The 21927-nt window shown below is 36.8% G+C and overlaps 1 protein-coding gene across 2 annotated transcripts; it reads right to left on the minus strand.

The window, feature by feature from the left end:
• Nucleotides 1–709: 709 nt before the first annotated feature.
• LOC129257434 (histone acetyltransferase type B catalytic subunit-like) lies at nt 710–17111 on the minus strand. 2 transcript variants are annotated; one of them, XM_064096831.1, is made up of 10 exons: nt 16926–17111; nt 14285–14371; nt 13823–13898; nt 13224–13347; nt 12220–12518; nt 10249–10353; nt 8830–8936; nt 7910–8061; nt 7329–7445; nt 710–6163 (listed from the first exon to the last, which is right to left on the minus strand). In XM_064096831.1, the coding sequence occupies exons 2-10, from the start codon at nt 14352–14354 to the stop codon at nt 5993–5995; spliced, it is 1221 nt and encodes a 406-aa protein (XP_063952901.1). In that variant the 5' UTR covers nt 14355–14371; nt 16926–17111; the 3' UTR covers nt 710–5992. The 2 variants fall into 2 exon arrangements, with proteins under 2 accessions (XP_063952901.1, XP_054751731.2); XM_054895756.2 differs by lacking the exon at nt 16926–17111 and adding an exon at nt 16767–16876.
• Between the last annotated feature and the right edge of the window lie 4816 nt (nt 17112–21927).

The following is a 21927-nucleotide window of genomic DNA, read 5'->3' on the forward strand; positions in this document are numbered from 1 at the left end:
CAAATAATCGGCAAACCTGAAGCATTATGTCAGACCACCAAATGCAAAAACATGTCTTCATAACACATTAAACGGATTTCTGTGGTTTCAAGAGATTCGACTTTGGCAGAGTCACCCGAATGTTTTTTTCATTTATTTCTTTTATTTTCCATTAAACACTCGAAACAAGTACAAAATTTTCAATCATAATTGTCATCCTTGAATATTCCGGAGGGGGGGGGGCATAAGTTGAATTATAACGGGTATTCTATTTCATTTCATGTTTTGAATAACTTTATTGCATAATAATAGATTTGTTCATTATGACTGGAAGCCATTTGATAAATCTGTTCATAAAGTTAAGCACAACTTTACACATTTCACAATACATGTAGCCACACTTCACATTTATACTGATATCAACACACAATGTACACTGCTATGTAAAAAACATAATGGTCTGCTTGTATTCACATCATTTAACAATTTCAAGGAGATTATTAGAAATACTGCTGTGTTCCGTAAATATTCAATAAGAAAACCCTTCCACTAAACATTTTGCGTATAGTTGTATTCAGCTTTTCATATTTGACTCGTGATTAAGTTTCACATAACTTCAGCTCTATGAAACATTCCTTTCGAACTAAAATTAAGAATCAGAGTATTGAATCATTTCTCTCTCTCTGTCACAAGCATTGAAAATGCACAAATTAATACAGGTATAGAAAAATACATGATAATGTGCAACATTTATTAAAAATTGTAGCAAGGTCGATCACATTTCATACTAGATTTTACCAGAATTGATATATGATTTTGGTGGAACTACAGAGTAATCTGCACACAGCCATGAGGTGGTGGTTCTTCAATGAAAACAATTACAAAACATTGATTGTATAAATCCAGTGGGAATATCTAATACTTTTGCCCCAACAAAATAGTGACATTAATGACTTCATTATATTCAACAAAAAGCTCCTTGGTAACAACCAAGTTGACATTTAATAGTAATATTCAGAATAATATAAAACAATGTAATTGATACAGTCGTTTCTAAGCACATGGTTTTCTGTGTAAAGAGGAATCCATCCCAAGTTTTTTTTTTAGTAGAAAAAGAAAAATCAGACAAGTTGATAGGTTAAATTTTGAACAATATCGAACATACAATAAGAAAATTAGGAAATTTTTAAAAGTTGTAAAAAATTGGTAATCACTATACCAATGGAGACTTCAAATTGGCCGCATTTGTGATGTCATAGTGATGTAAGGCAAGGACTACTCTTCTGGGTACTCCAATACAAATCATGGCTAAAACATAATTTTTTTCAATAATTTTACTTCAAATTATATTTTTCTTTCACAAGGACATAAAACAATAGGCTACCTGGCTTATATTTTGATTGCCTTGGAAGGAAACCACAAATCCCTAATATTATCTTAGGGATCTCAATTTTAAAACTTTCTTATTGCTTGTCCGATTTCTTTCAAAATGTCACCATTCTGTTTGACTCATTTTTCTCCTTTTAACACATTTTATGACCAAGGTTGGATTACCCTTTAACCTTGTGACAGTAAAAAAAAACTTATTGAATAATTAATACTGAAAATAGCTGGTGATATTGGTATTGAAAAGTCTAGTTAATCCGAGGTTAACCACTAGGCAGACCACTGTTGTAAAGTGCCAGTCGCCTTCTCAATCAACAAGTACAAATTAATTTAATCCTATGGTGAAAAGTTTGCAATTAATTATGAAATGAGAAGAAAGGGACAATATGAATGTACACTGAATTTAGCACATTATCTTGTCATGAATATTGAAGAATACAAAGAAATCTATCATTTCAGAGAAGCGTCAACTAAAATTTTTATCTAGCGTCTTGAACCTGGGTTTAACTACAAGAATACAACCCATCAGAATACTACTGCAGAGACTCGGTTTAAAGGCGAGCGAGAGAGATCACTCCCTTCAGCTGGCCTTAATTCATTTCAACCTCGGCGATTGCTTAACAAGAGTCTCAATGATAAAAAATGTTAGAGCCAACCTTGAATACCTCATTCTCAGTCAAGGTTTTCGAATTAACACACAATTACATTGGAAGCAAAAAGGCCCGGTCCCAGTGCACTTACGAATGCAAAATGTAAAAAAAAAATTGCCATCCGTTGGAACATACTATGCATGCATCCGTTGTGTACCCGTGACAAACTTGTTCTTTTCTGTTATGTTTTCACAAATTTTACGGAGCAGATGTAAGCGGATGGAGTCACCTTCGAAATTTTGCTCGTCCGTGTGTCCTTTATGCATACGTTTGTGTCCATCGGCCATTGGGACAGGGCCTTAGAGAAAAATGTTATACAAATAATGAATGTTTATGAGTGGAATGAATGGACTGAATACTTCATGAGGTGAAAGATGAAAAAATCCATTCAACGAGGCGTAGCCGAGTTGAATGGATCATTCACTTTATCTTTCACCGAATTAAGTATTCTGTCCATTGCACGAATAGAAATAACATTCATTATTTGGTTTATATGACACCTAAAAAAGATTCTATTTCATATGAATTTTATGAATTTCGATGCAAAATATGCTCACACGAGCTTGGTCTTGATTGTCGCGTACATACACCATGCGCCCTGCAAACACGAGTGGTTTTTCCTGAGTGCCTGCAGCAAAGGCCCATGTAAAGGCCTGCAGTCTCGGTGCGCGCGTGCAATGGACAAAATCGTATGGATCCGAAATTGCACGATGAATGGATCCAAAATTGCACGGTTGATGACGTCATTGTAAAATGGGCTGAATGATCGATATCAAACAACCAATCAAATGACAAGGATCTATCTAAGTGTCATATAAAATAGTATAAATGATATGCAGGTGTGAGTGATAGTGTTTACAATGGAGAATAAATTTCGAGGTAAATGAAAATAATAAATAATGAAATTTAACAAAATACTGAAGTACCACACATTTGGTCAAATAAAGAGCATTACCTAAATTCCGAGGACTGAAATTTCCTGAGTGATTCTGCAATTAAAATAACTCCCATTCAGTTGCATTTTCTCAATTCAGTGATGCCTCTTTACAATGTTCCAACAGTTCATTTAAATCCTTATTTCTCAGTCGTAACCCATGCAAATTTTATCAAATTTTCCAGTTCATACACTGTAAGTTACAACCAAAATGCAGAATACACTTGCACTGCAGACAGTTTGCTCAAAATGACAAGGATTTTGAATACAGTGCAGCAATCTTATGACTTGGGGCAATTCCGTAAAACAATCTTTTTGGACATCTGACCCCTCCCCTTTTTTTCTGTCCATTCTTCACTTAATGAGGTTTCCATGACAATCATTAGAAAGCATTACAAATAAGAACTAGTAAACATACTATCCTCTCAGGGGGTCAAACTTGTGTACTTAATGGAACTTCCCAGTAGTCTGTGGAATTTATAAATTGGGATGTGTATATAATTTCATTTTTTCAGTCACGAGATCTCTTTAGGCTTGTTTGATTGTTCGTAAGGTATTTGAATTAATGAAACTGAACATACAATGAGACTTCTATATCACTAATTGCAAGTTTATTGATTTGGTGGAAACATCCACATAATCTTACAAAATGGCAAATTGATCAGCAAATTTACATAAAGATAAACTTGTTATAAATACAGCAACGTACATCATGACTTTCCTAATTTCAAGTCAATGTAAAGCCCCCATCACACTTATTCCGAATCAAGCAGAATTGGCCGGAATGAAAGGACTATTGTTTGACCACCGGTTGGTCATTCAAACACCGTTCGAAAATACCCCTCGAATGTTTTGAACATGACCAAAACCTTCGAGACAGCCAAAAGAAATGACAAAAATATTTAGAATGCACTCAGATTGCAGTCAGAATATTTAGAATGCACCTAGAATGTCCAAGAATGTAGCATGAATTTTCAATTCGACTCCATTGCGGTTCATTTTTGCTAGTGTAGGATGATTCACCTGGTCAATTTACTGAATTTCAACTCCAGTTTGGTGAATTAATAATAAGTTCCTCCAAAAAATTTCTAGATTTTTTGAATATTTTTTTCTTTCCACCTTCTGCTTGATTCCTGCTGATTCCGAATAAGTGTGATGGGGGCTTTAACAGTCAAACCTGTCTATCATGGCTAACCAAGGGAAACAGTAAAAGTAACCACTGTAGAGAGGTGGGCTCTATACTACAGACAGGTTATATAACACATTCCTATCAAATGGGAGACAATTTTGGTAGCCACTACAGAAGGGGGAAGGGGCCCTCCCTAAGACAGGCTTGACAGTATCTCTAAAAGTATATATATGGCAACTAAAAAGCAAAGGGCCATTGAATGGCATTTACATACACATATTCACATTTTTACAAAATGTCATATCAACAATTTCATTGTTAAATGCAGTTTTATAAAGGTGTGTGAATGGGAATCTGTGCAAAACTGAAGTCTGTCCACCTGACAATCAACTTCTACAAGCACAGGGTAGGTTCACACTTATAATTATGCTTAGTATATTCCTTTGAACTGACTCAAGAGTATGGAAGCGTTGATGATGTCACAATTAAAAAAAAAATTGCATTTCATAGCTTTTGATACCATTTTCAGCAGAGCATGACGAAAAACATCCACAACCCACATTTGGAGAGACACATTTGGACAGAATCAGTCCAAAGCTGCCCAATATTTGGCAACATAAATGCATAATTAGTCCCATTAAACTAAGTGTAACTTTGCCTGGTTCTACACAGTAATAAACAAGGCCATTAATACATTGATGTAAACAGGGTGTAATAGGTGTTCCTTTATACTTTAGGCCACCATGAACCAATTCATGTCAACATTGGTGCTTGCAGGTTTGAACATGCTCCACTGAAATATGGTATTGACAATGCTGGAATGCACAAAAAGAAGTTCGATACCACACTTCGATACTCTTTATATTTGAAGAAAATAATGCAACCTAGAAAAATTAAACAAAAACTTACAATCCGTAGGTGAGTGCCCTTTCCTCGAAATTCGTCAAAATAAAGTACTAGTAGCCATAGCAATAAATATTCCTTTTGACTGGCCTTGTTCAAGTTACTTGTCCTTTGTCAAGAACTACAAGTTCACAATTTTACAGTAGACTTGCGATTTGTGCATTCACCAGTGAACTGCTATAAGCATCTCATAAGCCTCTGCTTTGTGACCACAGCAAACAAAGTTGGTAGAGCTAAGCACTGCCATACACAGAATATGCTCAAGCAGCTTTTCCAGGACACTGCCTGTCCGGTGACATGACATATGCTCCTGCGAAATTTGCTCCAGTCCTAATATCTCAGAGGGAATAAGATTAGAGTTAGGATTGTAATAGAGTTTTGGGCTCAGAATAATGTAAAGATAAGGATTATGATTTATTTAGGTTTGGAGGTTAGGATTTATGTTTGGCTCAACATGCAGGTTTTCCATCGAAGCAATCGTCGCCTGAGCGATTGTTGCCAGAGCAAATGTCATGGAACCGCCTGACCACTATCCTGGCAAAAGCTTTCAGGGTACTTCACATCATCGCCACAAACAGATGATATAAGGCAACCTAGATAAACTTCAGGCATGCTCCACATCTCACATTGCTTCTGTCTACCGACTTAATATGCCATGAGCACAAAGAAGACTACATAACATACTTACATAGTGCAGTCGACTCTGCATAAGTCTCAAAGTCTAAAAACACTTTCAGACCAAGGCCCCAATAACACAAATGTTAGTGATTAATCACTAATTTAACCAATCTGATTGGTTCCTTGTCGGTCTAAATGAGCATTCAACGATGATCTTGATAGGCCGTCTCATTAAGTGAGTACTTGCTAACCTTTGTGCTATAGGGCCCTGAGTAAGCCAAACACGTTTCCATGGTCCCACGAGATTTGACTTGAGCAGAGCCACCTGTAGTTCACTCGTAAACATGCAAATCGAAAAGTCACTAATCAATACCACTGAGAATATCAAGAACATCAGTCACACATTGAGAGACGGTCCAGGACCTTTCGGTAGTCCTCAAGGAGATGCTGGTACCATTTCTCAAGGGTCTGGTGTCTCTCCTCGAGGCTGGTGCCCTCTTCTGCTGCCGTCAATTCCTCTGGCTTCAGGACCTTCTTGAGCTTCTCATAATCAGCCTTTTGTTTCTGTAAAGACAAACAGAACAGTCACAAAATTGCATTAATCAACAAAGCAAATCAGAAGGTGGGTGTTTCATGAGGCTGTTCATAAGTTATGAATGACTTTACGAATGACTGGTGATCCTTTCTTGTGCTAAGTGGTATCCCTATGTATTTGATTTCAGACCTAAGGACATGTTCCAGTCATGCGTAACTTAACGAACAACTTCATGAAACACCCACCTGTGGCCCATCTTACAAAGAGTTGCGATTGATCCAATCAATCTATAGACTACATGGAAATCCATCCATACCAGAATGTATTCTACAGGAAATTCGCACAATCTCCTTAGTAAACAAAGAGAATCACACTGAATCTTCACGAGAACGATGAATGTGTGAATATACATCATAATAATTTGCATTTTAGATGTTGATGTGCTGGTCGTCCATAGTTGTGGCTGATCGAATCAATCGCAACTCTTTGTAAGACGGGGCCCTGATCTAATTACATAACAGACTAATGAAAATAATCTTGAATAAGGCTAGCCTATTCATAAATCAGCATTTTTGTTTCTGATCAGACAATTACAGTCACAAAAAATTGCAGCAATGATCAATCAACATTGTTGCAGACCAATGAAAATAATAAAATAAAAATGTCCCATCTATAAATCATAAATCAACAGCTAATCATGTGATGAGGTGGTTCCCCATTCATTATCATCATGGAACCTTTGTGTTTCGCTGACCCTTTCAGTCCAGGGCCCGTCTTACAAAGATTTGCGACTGATCCAATCAACCACAACTATGGAAAGCCAGCAACGCCAACATCTAAAATGCATGTTTGTTCAAAATGTTTTCTAGATATGATGTATACTCATGCATTCTTTGTTTTATTGAAAATTCAGTATGCTCCTCTTTGTTTACAGGACATTGTGTAAATTTCCTGTAGAAAAATTATGACATTGATGGATTTCCATATAGCTGAGGTTGATCGAATCAATCGTAACTTTGTAAAACGGGGCCCAGAGTTATAATGCACTATATCTTATTCTTACACCAAACTCCATGCGCATTTCTCTTCTTTCATTTCTTATCTTTCTTCCCCCTGACACCTTACTCAGTACTCCTCTCAATGATTATTTCTCCATATACCTCTGTATCATTACTTCATAGCAAACACACTCACTTGAAAGGGAATATTGAGTCTCTTTTTGACATCGAGTCTGTAGTCCCTAGCTTGCGTTGCGTTACTGTAGTCTGTCGCTTTGAGCCGTAGGATTTCGTAAACCCTCCTAACTTGTTTCTGCAAGTGAAAAACAAAACACTCATAATAATATATAGTTTTATGTCAGTTATGCAATCTACATGCAGCATACACAAGTTTGAAAGGTAATACAGAGAAATGTTTTAAGCAATCTCTGAGAATGTCTCAATTTTTTCTGAAGATAACATATATATTTGTGGCAATTGTTGGAATCTGCTATATGATTCTGGCAACCCCCCCAAAAAAAATTATTCAATGTGATTTAATTTCTTTTATCCTTAAAAGAATATTGCTCACCAAGAGTACTGCTTGGCTTTATAATTATTTTGATGAAGGATGGACAGACCAAAAATCCCTCAAAATTATGTTTCTGGCAACCACCAAAGGTGGAGGAGGCATGATAAAAATGAATCTCCTAGGAATATATACTCACAACAGTCTCCATTGAGACAAGGATTGTACATAAGCTGAACCCTACATAATCCAGAACATGTTAAAATCACCTTATTTAGCTTGAGCTTATCAAGAGCTTCCTTCTCCATGGCACTGCAGAGTCCTTTGACAAGATTCTCCGATGAAAAGGCAGGGAGTTTAGCACAGGCCCTGCAGTCAACAAAGTCTCTTAGTCGCACAAAGTCCTCAGATGGCTCTTCAACTGTAAATCAATGTAAAAATGAGGAGTAATGAAACATGAACATTTAAGCCGGAATAATAATACCAATTTCCCTTTTCAATATTGTTGGATATATCTAATCAGATCTATGTGCATACTTGGACCAAGTTTGAAGTTGATCCATCATATGGTTCTTTAGTCACGTCGCTAAAACGAATATGGGGTGGATGAACGGAAAAACCAAAAATAACCATAAATATGCAGACAGCACTACCAATGTTTTATCATTTGGGCCCGAGAAGGCATTGATTTTTATCATTTCCCCAAAATATACACGGATTGCTTCCACTAGTTTGTGTGTAATTGAATATGATCTCTTTGATTTCCAGAAAACTTCTCGCTGAAAGGTGACTGTTCAAAGCTTAGAACTTGTACAAATTAAATCAATGCGACTACTATCATTCTTTTTTCCCCAATACAAAGGAAAGCTAAAAAACATACTCAATCATGTTCAAAGTAAAAAAAAAAAATGACATCTTTGGCAAATGAGAGCAGTGCTGTGCCTCTCAAGGCTGGCCTTGACTCAAGGACAATTATGTGGCCTCTATCTTGGCCTTGGGCCCTTGCAGTGGATCCTTGGAAAAGCCAAGACAAGGCTGGATGAGGCCAAGTAATACTTCAGAAATTACGTAATGACAAATAAGTCAATAGATCTACATATTTTTATGGTGTAGTGTTGTCATCCTCAAGCCCGGTCTTCGAGGCTGACCTCAAGGACAATTACCATCGTAGTGACAACAGTTTCCTCACCTGTGATATCAAGAATTTCAGGGAATGTCCTGAAATCTGCATACATGGTCTCTAAGAATCGAGCTCCATGGCCTTGTCTTTGGAATGGAGGGAGGATCAGGGCTTGACTGAAACAAGACAAAGAGTAAATAATTACATTACCACACAGTCTAATTACTTTAATTTCTATTTTTTCTTTCTTTAAATAAGTCAATTAATGATCTGTGTCTTACCTTTGTTAAATTATACTATTTCTTTTTATTTTTGTGTTTAAATGGAGCATTTCAGTCTGTTTGATGTTGTTTTTAATAAACCAATTCAATTCAAAACTTTTAAATACAATTGAATTGAATTGAATATGCTCGACCAACCTTCTGGAATAGTTTACCCAAATCTTAAATCCTTCACTCAACTCCTTTGAACGTAAACATAAAATCGTGAATTGTTACTTGAATCTTTGCATTCTCTATATTTGATGCCATTTGTAAACTAGCACATTTTATGCCTATTTTATCTTTGTAATTTTATATACAAATGTGAAATAAAATGAATTAAAATAAAATATGAACAGACACAATGTCATTATCTTAGTGACCCTTTCTTGTAGCTATCAAAATTTGATATCCCAAATGTCCCTGTTTTTACATCATGAGAGATAATTTCCAATAACCCAAATCCACTTCAAATTTGAGAAATCATTGAATTATTCATTCAGATACTTCTTAACAATTAGACATTTTAATCTACAGAGATTGAACTTCAACTTCAGCTGATGAGAATCATAGGCCTGAACTCATAGAGGTGGTCTTGAATCTGAGATTTTAAACTATTGTTCATCCAGATTTCATACGTCTTAATCAGTGCGGATAGCAAGAATGCATCCAATAATGACGGATGCTTTTTACTTACTACATTAATTAGTCGAATGTTAATGGAAATTAATCAAAACAAACAGCGGACTCATGAATGCTGTAACCTAAGCGTCAATTATTGTTTTGATAATAATATGTTCTTCATTACCACACTTATTCTGAATATACCCACTGAATTAAAATCTGAAAAAAAAGTATAAACCGTGAATTGAAACCACTTATTCAAAACCACCTCTTGTAAATTATATTTGGGCCATAATTATTGAGAATCTATAGACCTTAAGCATTGACGCCATGGCGCTGCCATCTTATTGGTCAGTACCATTGCCTTGCAAGCGTTGGTGATCTGCAGCTGGCGCATCTCTCACAATCCCGTTTATGCGTATTCCTACAGCCTCTGAGGGACGGTTCAATGAGATTATGACATCACATGCAGTAGGGTCTATTCTGATTCAGCACCCATGAAAGGGTCTCCATTCATACGCCACGTTGTGCAAAACTTACAAACAACTTGAAAAAAAAAACACTTAGTTTCCAGAATGATTAACCAGATCAAAGCTGTACTTACCTAATCCTAGGTCTGATCTTATCAGGATAGGCATAATACCTGTACACCGTCGAGTAGCCTGCTGTCGTGTATCGCTTCGTTCCTTCGTAGGGATATCGTTCAAAGCTGCAAGAATAAGGATATATTTTAGTGTTGGGAGAGGTGGCACTTTTACTTAGAATGAAAACAGTCTCCTAGTTATTGTGAGGGGAAAAAAGACCCCCAAAACAGACAACCTGAAAATATGTTGCATTTTGCAACAGTGGGCTCCACTGGGCGGAGGCATAAATTGTCTTTCCCCCACCCCTACATGAATTCAAAGGAATATTTCATATGGACCTTGTTGTCAGTGGTCGCCACCAGGTGAAACTTATTACCATTCAAAACTTCCAATTGGCACTCAATGCAATCTCACATCTGCCTGACCATCACAAATTTCCCCGCAGACCTTCATTTTTGAGGAGCGCGATCGCGCCGGCGCTCCTACCGCGCTCCTTAAAAAAAATAAGGAGAGCAAAAAATCGCGCTCCTAAAAAAAAAGAAAAAAAAAAAAAAAAAAAAAAAAAAAAAAAAATTGTTAAAATTTCACATTTCACATCTTTAAATCCTTGAAATGGTCTTCTTTTTTCCATGATTCCTTGAAATTACTTTGATTTAGTTGAAAACTATCAGAAAAATGAAGAATATTCATCTCTTTCCCGACTCTGATTTTAATTTAAACTCGGTAAATATTTGCAGTCCCATGTAGTCCCATATGTAGATTTTCATGGCAGCACCATGGAAGTCTACATGTGGGACTACAATATTTACCGAGGTAAGTTCAAATCAGAGTCGGGAAAGAGGTGAATATTCTTCATTTTTCTGATAGTTTTCAACTAAATCAAAGTAATTTCAAGGTATTATGGAAAAAAGAAGACCATTTCATGGATTTAAAGATGTAAAATGTAAAATTTTAGCATTTTTTTTTTTCAATTTTTTTTTTTTTTTTTTTTTTTTAGCAGTAGTGCATACGACCTCTTGTAAACGTATTGGCGTGACCCAGGCCTAGTTTCACCACAGATTAATTAATAGCTAACACAGCTATTGCATATATATATACAATGTTAGGAAAAATCTACAATTTATCATACATGTATTGTAATGAATTGATTTGAGCTCCTCACGGAGAGCGATTCTGAGGAGCTCAATTGAGCTCCTCAAAAAAATAAGGAGAGCGATTTATTGAGCTCCACGAAATTATAAACGTGAAGGTCTGTCCCCGCTGACAAAGAAAATGATATGAAATCACACATTAAAACCCTGAAAACTGTATACTTTTTGTCCCCCCCCCCCCTGAATATTTGCGGCAAGATGGTGGGTTATCTCCTATGATAAAGAGAGTCAATTATTAAACATATTCAAGAGAAAATACAAACATACTCTCTTACATACTGTCCTATAGCTTACTCTTCTTTTAAGTCATATTAACCATAAAATATAAAATAATTAAGTGAAATTCTAAATGTTATTACTTGGGTATATCTATTTATACATCTTTATCAGTATATTTATGTGTATATACGCCATAATGACCTATTACATTACAGTATTAAATAATTAACACTTGTGTGTCCCCTCCTTTGCCTGCCACCCCCCCCCCCCCCGCTAATTAAGATTTTAATTCCTCTGTTCCCCTTTTTTGTAAACTGTGTAAGTCTTTTCCCTGTTGTACGGTAATCAGGGGGATAGACCTCGATAGGCCAATGGCTTTCTGTCTTTCCCCCACATCTGCCGTACAGCGGAAATCATTGTGTATTTTTTATTGTGTTTTACTATCTGTTTATGACTACTTTTACTTTATACTTGTCAATATCTGTTCTGTTGTATAAAAAATTTATTTGTATCTTTGTATTCGTGTATTTTTGTGTATTTTAAAGAGGTGTGAAATAAATGAATCTGGATCTGAATAAAGTGACAACCTTATTTTAATAAGACTTAATAGCTTGAACTCACATTGTGTAGTACATCCACCTCTCGTCATCCACATCAATGTAAGAGGATCCATCCACAAACCACCATAGCAATGTTTGTAGGTGCGTGTGAAACTCCTTAAACCCTGGCGTCATGATGTTGCTCTTGTAGATCTCAAAATGCCTCGAGGTCCCCTGAGCTTCGTCTGTGGAGTAGGAGTGGAGGAGGTCACCCATCGGTTGGAAGCCGACGTCGTCCTCCAGGCTCATCAGGAACCGATCTAGGTTATCCATGGGTGTTATCTCCAGCTTCTCCACAATGGGTTTGAGAATAGGGTCCGCCTGGTAGGATATGTTAGAAAGAAGAAGAAAGTAACAATTATTTCTCCATAATAATCATAATGACCAAGTTTATGAATGACATAGATTCATAGATTTGGACATAGATGAGTGAACATGACGTAATAATGAAACAATCACCTTTTAATAAATAATGACCAAGTTTCCGTATAGTATGTGATATGCGCGATATACAAGGATGAAACAATCAAATTTCAATAGTAATCATGACTAAGTTTCTGAATGACATGCATACACGAGTATACGATACAAGAATTTATTGATTATTTTTCAATAAAATATCTTAATGACCAAGTTTATGAATGACATGAATACAGAGGAAACAGTGAGGTATTTTGATAGGGGAGTAGGCAAGGTTGACTACTGTTTTTTTTTCTCTCTCAAAGAAAAATGAGAATAGGAGTTGTAAGTAGTTACAAAACCAACCACTTCTTTTTAATACTCTTCATTCTTCCGTTTTCTTCTTCTTTTCCCCAATTTTTCTTCTTCCATATGTGCCTTTTTTAATCAACAAATTGGGCATTGGACTAAATGAGAATTAGTCGTAGTGTGGTGTACCGTAGACCGAATCGCAACTAGACCAAATTGATGCATCTCCAAATAGAATCAGCCCTTGTGGTATCAGACTTTCTGAGTAGTAGACCAACTCTTTGTCGACCAAATGAAATATAAACCGATTACACTCACCTGCACACCTTCAAATTTCTTAGGATTGACTTTCTCTTCAAATGTGTATGTGAGATAATGTGTTAGCTTAGCTGCTGACAGGTACAACTGTACTTTTAATCCTTTGTATCCAAAGACTGTTTCACTGAAAAAATATTGATAATCATATTTACAATATGATGATGATCATAATATTGAATAATAATAAATACAACTTTTAAAACATACATTCATTATCATCATCAAATATCATAAGTTTTCATATGATATGTATTAATTACTGATACAAAAAATACTGTGAATTCATCTTAACATTATAAGTACGGTAAAATGCATTACTGCATTGACTCATAAAGACTATTTACCCCCCCCCAAAAAAAAAAAGATTATCACTTAAAACATGTAATAAACATAAGTTTCATTTTTCATAAGACTTTAAGGACTTATAAATGTCTTTAACCACTGAACACATATTTATTTAAGTATAATACATATTTTTCAAAGACCTGGGCCTTCATGTAAATTGATTTCTCTAGAGCTCAGATCCTTACACTTGTTAAAAATCACCATTTCTCATGATTTCAGAATACTTGATGAAAATCTAAATGAATACAACTTACTTGTCACCAAAGATTTGATGGGTGAAGGTAGGAGTAAATGACCTTGAAGAATCTTCAATATCCTCCTTAGAGCGGACTAAATGGGTTTAAAAAAGAACATCTTAATGATGAACTGTATTTTTGATTGTACATAGATGTAGAAAACACATATTGAAGTATGGCTTCAAAGACTTGAAATGAGTTTCATGTAACAGCATTAAAAACTTCAACATCAAATTTATTGCTTTTAAAATCTACCCTTTGATTGAAATCACTGCCTACCTTTACAATGTTTTTTTTCTTATAAATTGCACTTGTTTTATTTTACGTTAGCCTTATCTGAAGAAGATAAAGAGGCAAACAAAGTGGCGATATCATTCCACAAATATTTATGGTGGAAGGTATTAGAGCTGGCAGTATGGGAATATAAAAAAATGCAGTTTTCATGCAGCCTTATTGCATAACTTAGGTACTTAAACTTACCTAATTTCATTTCTATGACATCATTAGCTCTGCAAATAAACTCCTCCAATGCACTCCTCATGCTATCCATATTGTTAGCTACAGCACCTATGAGTAAAAAAAACCCCACTAAATTAATATTTGGATGGAATACATTACAGGACAATTAAATCAGGAGGCCTCAGATAAATCTCTGCCTGAGAGGAGCTCCTGGGCAGAGAGCACTATCAGTCTGCCGTCATCATTAGTCAGAAATAGGGGCCCCTGTGAACCATCAAATTACATTTTTTTTAAACCAACTTTTGTTTGTATTGCCTAAGTGTTGAAAAAATGAAATTTGAGGTTCTGATTACAAAATCAAGTCCCATTGGGTTAAAAATTGGCAATTTTGACAGACATCTTTAGATTTTCATTAAAAACATATTTTAGTTTAATATTTTTTGAGTTTTTGGAAAAATTGAAATAATAAAAGAAGGAGGAGGGGGAATGAAGCAGAAGTATGAAGAGAAAAAATGAAGATGGATACTAAAAAGCAATCAAAATGAAAAACTACTGTCAGAGGGGAAGACAAGATAATATATTGCTCCTTTTGCTTAACAGGAGGGGATTAAGAGAGTACTGACCCCCCCCCCCCTCCATGTTTGGAGGGATGCAGGTGCTCATTCCTGTGATACATGGATATAGGAAGGGGCTTTAGTGCCTTGACACAATTCCGCTCCATAGAATTGTGAAAAATAAACACATTAAAAAAAGGGTAAGATTTACTTTTCACTGGATATTTTTAAAAGGGTGGGAAAGAAGAAGAGAAAACAAGAAGTGTTGCTCCAATCCCACTCATCATGTCTCATCAAACTCAAAACCCAACCAGTTGTAGATATCCAACCAGACAAAAGGGAACTTTCAAATACAACGTTATAAGATCAAATAAAGACTGCAACCAACGCTCCCTATATCCCAAGACCATCCCAGAATGGAACCTTCTTGGTGAGGATGTCAGACATTCCAAAGACATAGGATGATTAGTTTGGATATCAACACCCATGTCTCAATAGCACACTACCAAAATTAACTGTGTTTAGCGCTTGACCCCTAAACCCAAACGTACGCGACAACCAGATGCTGGTGATTGTACGTCAACATTCTTCTTCTATCATTCACTCTCTGTCCCCTTCCTCATCTCGCTTCTTCTTCCTCCTTCTCCCATTTATCCTCTCCCTTCTTCCTCCTCCGATTCATCCTCTCCCTTCCTCTCCGTACTCGTTCCGCCTCCCATTCACTCTATCCCCCCTTCTTCCTCCAATTCATCCTCTCCCTTCTTCTTCCTCCTCCCACTCATCTTCTCCCTTCTTCCTCCTCCCATTCATCCTCTTCCTTCGCCTCCCATTCACCCTATCCCTTCTTCCTCCTCCCATTCATCCTCTCCCTTCTTCCTCCTCCCATTCATCCTCTTCCTCCCATTCATTCTCTCCTTTCGCCTCCCATTCACCCTATCCCTTCTTCTTCCTCCCATTCCTTGTCTCCCTTCTTCCTCCTCCCATTCGTCTCCCTTCTACCTCCCATTCATCCTCTCCCCACTTGATCCTCCTCCCATTTACCCTCTCCTTAAGTTATTCCTCCTTCAATCTCAGAAGTCACCCTCTCCCTAAGTTATGCCTCCTTCCAGCTCATTATTCACCCTCTCCCTAACTTACTTCTTCCTCCTCCCATTCATCCTCCACTCTATAAAGAATCAGACGAGGTCTCGTCCCATTCATTCATCTCGATCACGCCTTCACTTCATTGTCACCCTCTCCCATCCTCCACTCACACTAGTGCGAGGTTAATATTATTTATTAGTATACTGCTAACCTCGCAAAAAGAACGTTTGTAAGTGGATTTCTAACTAGGACCTAGGCTAGTGGTTCGCGCGTGCTGCACATGACTTCTAACGTAACTCAACGTTAAAGTTCTATGCCTATGGCTTGATTTTCCTATGCGCGGCGGCATGCATGAATTTTGAGTTGAGCATGTCGAGTGGCAATCCTCAGAGTCCCATTCATCCTCAATAAATGACAATATCCTAATTAATTAAACTGCAGCTGCAGGACAAGAAACATATACTTGCCGTTGGCAAATGACAGCTGTTACGTTTTATATATGCATGCAGTTTTTTTTTAGGTCACTTTCACTGTCTGAATAATGACTGCACTGCCACTGCCACTGCCACTGCCAAGCCCAAGCCCAAGTGCCAGGACGTGCCAGTCTGTAGCAATGCCAATGCAATGCTGTGCACTGAGCAGCTGTGCCTGTGCAGTCGGCACTCGGTAGTGTTTTACTTTTTTGTCGTCTTGACTCTTGAGCTTGACACAACAAAAAATCACAAATGTTATTTAACGTTGGACTTTAAACTAAACATTTCAAGATTTTATAGTCTGCATGAGAAAATACGTTAGTCTATGGCATGTCTGAATACATCAAAAAGTGGATGATTTGTCAGGTTTTTATTGTTTACTGAAAAACTTACCCGCCATCTTTCTTGATTTCGCGCGAGACAACTCGAAATCCACGACACGACATTGACCCGGAAGTACTTTGTTCGGCCGGCGACTACCGTCGATCGCGATCAAGCTCCTATTCCAGGTCAGTCTCAATTTTTATTTAATTTTATACCTGAAAACCTTACCTTGACAATATTTATCGAATGACGTGTGACATGAAATATTTCATTCTTTCATGATAGCGTCTATTGGCGCCTTCCACATTTGATTTTCTGCTACAGTGGCTTGTATTTCTGATGCTACGTCTGCTTAGCCGGTGTTTGGAATTTCCAGAGAGCTTCTCTCGCACACCGCGGGGTCAGCTATCACGCACCGAGAAAGTGTTAGCAGTGCCAGCCAGAACTCCGGCGCGACGTCAACCAAACTCTGCTTTGCCTTTGCTTGATCTGCGGTACGGTGAGAACGGTGGGGGGGGGGGGGGGTGTCTTCTTCTTCTCTATAAGTGTCGATGGTGGATTTTGTAACAGGGCTCCCTTTTTTAAAGGTCAAGTCCACCCTACCTCAGGCGATGTTCGTGCAGGCTCCACTCCACTTGATCATTCATAGTATACCGTACCCAGTTGTTGTGTGTCCGGACACTGTGTGTCCGGACGATCAATTTTAGAAAGTCATTTGGAAAAATTTACAAGGAAAGTTTTATCAATTTTTAGTACAAAATGTCAGGAAATATTATAGAGAACAAAATAGAAGATGATTACAACTATTGATTTCGTATTTTACTATTTGTAGTGTAATCCAATGACAAAAAAGAAGGCTTCAAAAATAATTATAAAATAATAAAGTGTCCGGACACCCGATCCCCAATCCTTCCGGTATTTAAATTAGGAATTTAGGGTTCCTGAAGCCACACTGAAATTTGAAAAGTGTCAGCATAATTAAAACAGGCTGATTTAGGGGAAAATATGGCACATTTTTTCGGGGAAATTCAGGCTAATAAAAAAACGTGATCTGAATTGATTATTAACTTGTGTTTGGCATGTATGGAAAGAGAAAATTCAGGGGCTTCTTTTGACAGTAAGGACAAGTTTATATGATGGTGGTCCCAAGTCTGCGCACCTAACATTAACAATTTGAGTTAAGATTTAACATGAATTTCTTCTTATTTCACAAAATCTTTTGGTTAATAATATTCCTTATTATTAGTAAGTGTACCAAATTTCTCATTAAAAAAACCTCGGGCTGTCATTTTCAGATTGAAAAAAAAAATGGTTCCCCTGGCCATGTCTGCGCACTCATTCACTTTGCACACGATTCTGGGATTTTGATGAGAAAGGCTGCATTTTGAGGCCTTCACATAAAATACCCTAAATTCATTATTTTTCCATCATTTTGAGTCAGATTTTTTTATGAATACCTGTCTATCAGTAGAGGCGCACGGCCAATATGGGAGACTCTCTCCAATAGGGGAGACAATCTCCCACATTGGAGACTTGCTTTGCAAAAGGACAAAAGAAACAACACCAACAAAAGCATGATTTTTTCCACCCAAAATGTTGTCTCACTGAGGTCAGAAGCCCATTTGTTTTGTGTGTGATTGACAACAAAAATCCTTATCAAAACAAAAGTAGACGGTGAATTTTTAAAGTAGACGTTGAAAAGGGGTAATTTTTCATGAGGAATCTGCTTATCACATTTTTATTTGCCGCCAAGTTAATCCTTTTGCAGCAAATGTAAACAAAGGAAATTGGACTCCAAAACTGGAGACTGTCTCTGAAATTGGATACCCAAATTCTTTACAAAAGTCTCTGATATTGGAGATAATCTCCCACATTGGAGACAGTCTCCAATATTGGCCGTGCACCTCTACTGTCTATGTATTGCATGTGTAGAGTTCGTGCTCGTTGCGTATCTTCTTTTACTAGAATCGCGCAGATACGCGTGTGCGCAGACAAGGGGGACTGCGCAGACTTGGGGGAACTTGCCATATGATCATGTTTAATAAGGATTTAGAGATAAATTGCAAACCCTTATTTTTGTGTGTGTTGAGATTGCCATTTCTCCATGCGTTTTCTATGGGAAAATGAAATTTCTGTTTTGCACAATTTTTTTCACTTTGTCGCAATTTTTCATTGTGATCTGGTTTCCAAATCTTTATAAAAATCATACCAACTGATAGAGCATAAAAAATCCTATAGTTTCTGGCATTAATAATAAATTCATAACAGCTCTCGGAAGCTAAAAATTTGGATTTGTGTGTGTCCATTTCTTAACTACACAGTCTATGGCAGAGAAATGCTGAAAATTGACCTAATTTCATTCTTCTTTTTTGCAGCCAATAATTGGATTTTTTTCAAAAATGTTACACTTCTGTCAGTCTTAAGGTCATTTCTCTTCAAATTCACAAAGAAAATGTGATATTTTCTTGAAATAAGAAAAATAATTTTTTTCTCCAGACACCCTAATAGTATACCCAGTTGTTGTGTGTCCGGACAGGTTGTGTGTCCGGACGATCAATTTTTTAGAAAGTCATTTGGAAAAAATTACAAGCGAAGTTTCATCAATTTTTAGTACAAAATGTTAGGAAATATTATAAAGAACAAAATAGAAGATGATTACAAGTATTGAATTTCATATTTATAGTGTAATCCAAAGACAAAAAAGAAGGCTTCAAAAAGATAAACTGTCTGGACTCCCGACCCCCCATCCTATGATGCCTATGGGGTGTCCAAACTTCGCGCACTTTTCAAAAATATTCATCAGACATCAGGCTTAAATTTGTTCACAAAATATTCATAATTTATACAAAACCAATTCAAGAAATAGTTACCACATTGACGGCAAGATCGTAAACTGTAAAATCATGGACGAAAATGTAAAGTAGGTCAAGGGGATTCGCCGGTATCGCGATCTCAAAATTCTATTCCAATCGGCGAATGCGCGCTGTGCTGGAAAACCGCTCAGAAAGTGTGACCTAACTTCGCGGACCAAAGTTTTTGTGGAAATTTAAACAAAAACTCAAGCTCAAAAAATGAAATATTTATATCAGATTGATGGCAAAATGCTATAGAATCGGTTAGTACCACATCTAACTCACATTTTTGATGATTTCTGCTTGCAAAATGGTGATATCGTGATGCTTGTTGAGAATATCTGATTTCTTCAAAACGGGCGCTAACAGTGACAAATTTGCCGATCTTTTGCCAATATTTTCATGAATACTGAACTCATCCTAAAGAAACTTACATCAAAGGGTAATTTTATTTTTAGGTCGCTTTTCACGTTGATGATGTCAGATTTTAAGAATATTGGCTAGTTTTTTAGATAATGACCGTCCACGAAGTATGGACACGCGTGAAGTTTGGACTCACTGCCATACCGTAAGGGCACTAGTATTCAACCCGTTTGGAGAGTTTCCTCAAATATATATATTATAGAAATATAGAATTTACCTGAAATTGATTTCAGACCCGTCTTATTTCCAAGAGCAAATGCTGGTTATTCTTTTTCCGTTATTTTTTTCTTCAACCCGTCGACTGTGTGCGCAGGCGATCAAATTATACGGCGATGGTTTTTGGCACTAGTAAAGTAGTATTCAATCCGTCGACACTAAAGTTAGTATTATTTCAACCTAGCGATGAAAGATGGCCCTGTCTTTCAATCTGCCCTTGTCCCATCCGACTATGGACTAGACCAATCGAGATGAGACCAAACAGGGAATTAATCAAAGCCAGAGACTTACATAAATCTAGATCTAATTTAGCAATCTAAACCATTTTTAAATTAGCTATCATCACTAGGTTGAATACTACTAGTACTCTACACTAGTATTACTAGTGCATTTCAGTGCAAAAGGTCATCGCCACATAATTTGATCCTCCGCGCATACAGTCGACAGATTGATAAAGAAAATACCGACAAAAGATTACACTTGTAATAACAAAGGTATGAAATTAAGATAAATTCCCTATTTCTAAATATTTGGGGGAATTTGTCAAAATCTTTGAATTATGCCGGGTTGAATACTAGTGCCCATACGGTACTTAGACTTAGTACCGCTACACTACGCTCTACCTACCCGAACATCGGGACAGTGAACTAGATCGAATATTCCGAGTCATAAATTGGGATGGCAATCATGGTTATCGTAAGAATTAAAGAAAAAATATATAACGAGGGATATGAATGACTTAATATCTTACTCTACACCCGTATTTCACTCCGTGTCCATCCTCCGGTTATCCTCAAAATTGGTGATTTTGGGCAAGTATCTTTTTCCTCACACGTATTATTCACGGCCGATTTCAAAACATCGCATGCGATTGGTCGCATTATTATTTAACAAAAATAAAATCTAATACGTGATTATAAATAATTATTGTTATTATAACAATTATTTTCAATCAAGTTTCAAGTGATGCAGGTGAGACTGCCAGAGGCGCTCCACTTGTTACTCTTTCAATTTCTACAGCTGATTAATATAGGTTTGACAACAATGACAACTTGACTGAACCACGGGTGTAGAGTAAGATATTAAGTCATTCATCCCTCGTTATATTTTTTTTCTTTAATTTTTACGATAACCATGATTGCCATCCCACCTTTTTTGACTCAGAATATCCGATCTAGTTCACTGTCCCGATGTTCGGGTAGGTGGAGCGTAGTGTAGCGGTAGTGAAGTGGAGTGGAGCCTGCACGAATATCGCCTGAGGTAAGTCCACCCCAGAAAATGTTGATTTAAATAAATCACTTAAGAGTTAGGAGAAAAATCAAACAACAGAACAAAAAAATGCTGAAAATTTAAATTTCACCGAAATCGGATGTAAATTAGTATTAATTAGAAAGTTAATTAGTATTGTGAGTGATTGGGCTTACCTTGTAACAGTTTACCGACCAGCCTTGTATTACCGAACGTGCGCAAGGTATGCGTCAGAAAATAATTTCATACACTCAAAACATTGCAACATCCTTCCAAAGGGAACTTGAATAGAAAGATGATGAAAAATGGTCAAAAACACGTTTTAAAAGTCTTGATATTCTAAAAATAATCAAATATGGTCAAAATAGCTCATCAGTGATTTTGTTGTTTTCTCAACTTTTCCCATAGAAAACACGTTCGGTAATACAGGGTGCGACATAAGCGCTTGCCCGATTGCCCGGGGCAAGTAAAAGTTAGAGTCGGGCAAGTGT

The sequence above is a fragment of the Lytechinus pictus genome, chromosome 3 (genome assembly GCF_037042905.1).
Source record: "Lytechinus pictus isolate F3 Inbred chromosome 3, Lp3.0, whole genome shotgun sequence".
NCBI classification, from domain to species: Eukaryota; Metazoa; Echinodermata; class Echinoidea; order Temnopleuroida; family Toxopneustidae; genus Lytechinus; species Lytechinus pictus.

Bases quoted from the DNA above. Each gene is read 5' to 3' on its own strand.
- LOC129257434 (XM_054895756.2), bottom strand. The intron at 10,354-12,219 runs GTGAGTTCAAGC...TTATTCTTGCAG, and splicing joins AGGTGGATGTACTACACAAT to CTTTGAACGATATCCCTACG. The intron at 8,937-10,248 runs GTAAGTACAGCT...GTCTTGTTTCAG, and splicing joins AAGATCAGACCTAGGATTAG to TCAAGCCCTGATCCTCCCTC.